General features: G+C 39.2%; 1 protein-coding gene across 1 annotated transcript in view; it reads right to left on the minus strand.

Moving 5' to 3' along the window:
- The window catches only part of NSMAF (neutral sphingomyelinase activation associated factor), a gene marked incomplete at its 5' end in the record, with an annotated part of 48,361 nt that overhangs the window by 16,325 nt on the left and 27,749 nt on the right, over positions 1 to 4,287 (minus strand). Inside the window, 3 exons of the mRNA XM_007464055.1 lie at positions 646 to 725; positions 1,769 to 1,945; positions 3,972 to 4,080. Of these exons, the coding sequence (XP_007464117.1) occupies positions 646 to 725; positions 1,769 to 1,945; positions 3,972 to 4,080 (366 nt within the window). The remainder of the gene's footprint in view (positions 1 to 645; positions 726 to 1,768; positions 1,946 to 3,971; positions 4,081 to 4,287) is intronic.

Consider the following 4,287-nt stretch of genomic DNA (forward strand, 5'->3'; position numbering starts at 1 on the left):
CCCGTGAGCCATGGCCGCTGAGCCTGCGCGTCCGGAGCCTGTGCTCCGCAACGGGAGAGGCCACAACAGTGAGAGGCCCGCGTACCGCAAAAAAAAAAAAATAATAAATGAATAAAAATTTTTTTAAAAAGGGGGGGGGGAATCTGAGTAAACACAGCATTCTTGCAACAAGTATCTTGGTTTCCTTGGCCTGATGGTAACAATGTCTGCCGGAGCAGGACTGAAAAGAAGAAATTTTATGCATCTCTTGTGCAGTTCACCAGAGAGCACCTTCGTGAAAATAAATGGGTAAACCTGTGATCGGCTCAGCTTCCTACCTCCTGAATTGTAAGCAGAAATGCAGATGGTGAGCAGCTAAATTCACAGGGGAAGGAAGGCAGCGGGCAGAGGGCAGAGGGAGAGAGAATACGCTCAGAAACTTTGGTCTCTCCAGATATACTTCCCCTAAGTCTTGAAGAAACGAGTTTCAGGTACTATAAAAACACAGGGGAAGGGGGTTCAATCCCTGGTCAGGGAACTAAGATCCCACGTGCTGTGTGGTGTGGCCACAGAGTAAATTTAAAAAAAACAACAAAAACAATCAAACAAAACATATGCCAAAGCTCCCAGGTTGCTTAGACACCAGGAATCCCTGAGTCCACGTACCAGCAGCCTCTCCAGACGTTCCCTGTTGAGGGCCCCTACTGGCTTACTGAGATCCCGGAAGGTTCCTGGATTTGACAGATCTATAAAAGAAATAAATTTTTTTTAATTACCTACAATAAATAAAGCAAACAAGCTAACCCTTAATAACATTATCTCCCTGAATGAATTCACATGCACATACTTATTTCCAAATAATAAATAGCTTTTTAAAAATTGAGACATCCATTAGAATTAATATTTCTGATGATCTTTAATATAGCTGTAAAGGTTAGAATTTGAAGACCTACTGATAAAAAAAACTATATTCCAAGTAAAACAACAACGAAAAATAAACAAATTTCAAAAGCCATTATTCTACCAAAATTTACTTTTTAAGTTTGAATTACAGTGAATATTATTATTCTGTGATAATAGCATAATTTGAGAACTAGGGTCCTGAATAGTATCAGATAAATAAATTATGTTCCTAGAAAATCTGTTACCTCTTTCAACTACAAGGGTGCAATCAGTGAACTGTCAAAAGTAATTCAATGTTCATAATATCTAATTTTAAGATATTACAAAATAAAATTACAGTACAATCACATTTTTGGTAAAATAATTTGAGAGAGAGAAAGAAGTATATATACCACAAAGTTAAAATGGTTCTCTCTCGGTAATGTAATTATTGATGAGTCTTATTTCCTTCTTTGAGTGTTTCAGTACTTTCTAAGTGTTCTTTAATGAACAGCTATTATGTTTGGTAATCACATGTTTTCATGTGAATTGAAAAATAATACGGTAACCTGAGGCGCAATTTTCAAAGTGAAAACTTAAGTATTTGAAAACATAGTACTTATTGGTAGCAGTGGTAACACTGGCTGAAGATCCCCTGCATGTCTTCTGGGTGTGGCTTTCAAGAAGTATGTGAGTACTTTTTTTTAGAATTAAAAAAAATTCAGAGACAGTAGAGAAAACATATAGAACACACGTAACTCCCATGACACCCATCCAGTATCGTGGCATGGAGACGGGCCATGGTCAGTAATAAAATCAAACGGGTTCTAGTCTGTTCACGAATCACAACGTGGTTCTAAGAGGGAATGTGTTCTTTGCTCTAAAAGCCCGGCTCTGGGGCACTCACCCAGCTTGGAGCTGCCATAGTCGCCGACGACCCAGGGGAACACGGGGTACTGGGAGAGGTCGTTGCAGCTGCGGTCGGCCAGCGTGTTGAGGTGCAGCAGGTACTGGTAGTTGGACAGGAGCCCGCGCTGCCACTGCAGCGTGTAGCCCTCGGCCGTGCGCTCTGGCACGTGGTGCTCTGGGGGGACAGGTGAGGGCAGGCCCGGGTCACACTGAGCTCCACGTGTGCGGGCAGCGGTCACTCAGCAAGTGAAGGCGCTACAGAAGCTTTCAGTGTAGACCCTTCAAACCATTTTTGAAAAGTACATTTTAAAAAAAGAAAAGTAGGCTACAGCTTGTTTTTACTGAAGGGTTGTTCTGTCAAGTATGAACGAGCATCTCCAAGATCCAGGAGGGAAATTATTAAATGTATGATATAAAACACCTCATATCTACTAAATATATGATATAAAACATATCACATCTATGAAATATGTGATATAAAACAAATATGAAAGTATGGAGCAGATACATAAATATGACCTGGTAATATATAACACTTGCTATATTTATATATATAGTCTACAATATGTACTAACAAAGAATCCTTCCAAACGTGCTTGAGTTTTAATGCCTTTAAGAAGCCATGACCATCTGTAAAAGTTCATTTCCTCCATTTCTTATGAAAGTAAAACCAAACAATCTTTTAGTTTTCTTTCAGATCTGGAAGCAGGGTACACTACGGCTAATTTGTCACTGACTACGTATTATTTATGCAAGTGAGGAATCAGGAAAAGCATAGAAAGTGCTGAAGGAGAAAACAAGTATCAGATTTCTCAAACTAGAAGGACCAGAAAGACCCCCCAGAAATAACCTCAGGAAAGATGGAACCACAGATGGTGTGGCACCAGTGATAACTTTCCTGTAAAATGAGTCAACTGTTCTATTTTGTGTAGAAAATTCTGCTTTCAGCTTTGTACCAGCTGCATCAAACTTATCTAACTCATTTGCTGATTCAATATTTATTCTTATATACTTTGCCAAGTTTCTTCTCTAATCAGCTACCAGGAAAGGGCTTAAAAACTCAAAACACTTATCCTCTGATTTTCCGCTCTCAGAACGTCTCAGAGAAAGTCTGAACAGTCTCAGGAATGAACTCAGAGAGAACAGACGCTTCACAGAAGCAGAGCTTTTAGGCCATGGCAAGTTTTTAGACTTGAGATTTTAGGACTCGCCATGAAAGTTGAGTTTTTTGTTGTCATCTTGTTATAGTTAGAAAAATTAAACAAAAAAAATTAAATCAGGAGGCAGGAGATAACAGTAAACTTATACCAAAGCTATACTTAAGCATTAAGTTAAACTGAACAGCTTAGTGTGAGAAGAAAAAAAATACGAACTCAAACCTATGGTAAAATATGTTCTTTACTGAAAATAAACTACTCCTCCTTGAGAGGAAACTTCCTTTCTAAGGGAGTAAGTCACTACACATCTCATAAATGATTTCACTGCACACGAGAACAGCAAACTAAGATGGTATTAATAAAATCCCAACATTGATTTTTTAAAATTCCATTCTAGTCATCTGGCAATTTTGAAAACAAGAATAATTTAATTCAATCATACAACTTAACATGTTTATGCCTGAAAAGAAAATACAGGTGTTCTCTCTGATAAAAGCGGGAAAATTCACATTTCCCATGGAAGATTGAGGAAATATTAGTTGTAAGCAAACTGAGTCCCACGGTACCATACAGAGCATAGAAGGCTCCTGTGTTCCTTTTGTACCGTTTTCCAGCTTTGTGATTAAGACCACAATTAATGATCACAGACACATGACTGGGTAACTCACTGTCTCACATGAAGAAACTGAGTCCTGGTTTTCATAAACTAACCTAAGACAGGACTGGACATAAAAATAATTAGGTGGATTCTTATATAATCCATTCAACTTGGGGGTTGTTAAGATACAAAAAAACATTTAAATATAGTTATCAAAAGTTTTTAAAACACAGGATTGGAGTGAACTATTACCAAATTTCATTTATATCTCCCTTAATTTTCAGTATGCCATTCTGCCAACTATAGTTACTGATGAGAAGAAATAAGCAGAACCACAGAGAGGTGATGCCAGATACAGCATTGCTCTCCGCTCACTTCCCATCCCAGTTACTCGGGAGCTGAACCACCTTCACATGAACAGATACAATGAAGAGTGAGCACCAAACCTAGATATGTAGCAATGTAAAAATAGAGGTCATCTCGGTCTTGACGTTCATAGAACTTCAGGTAGACGTCGGAACACAGATCATCTTCTGTGCAAAACACTTCCAAGCCCTACAAATCCAGAAAGAGAAGAATAAAACAAACGGCATCTCAATGTGAGTGACGCAAGTACAAAAGTCTTTCAACTAAACACTTGCTTTTTTTTTTTTTTTTTTTGGGGCGCGGGGAGCCTCTCACTTCTGTGGCCTCTCCCATTGCGGAGCACAGGCTCCAGACGCGCAGGCTCAGCGGCCATGGCTCACGGGCCCAGCCCCCCCG

Source organism: Lipotes vexillifer, unplaced genomic scaffold, assembly GCF_000442215.2.
Source record: "Lipotes vexillifer unplaced genomic scaffold, Lipotes_vexillifer_v1.1 scaffold69, whole genome shotgun sequence".
Lineage (NCBI taxonomy): Eukaryota > Metazoa > Chordata > Mammalia > Artiodactyla > Lipotidae > Lipotes > Lipotes vexillifer.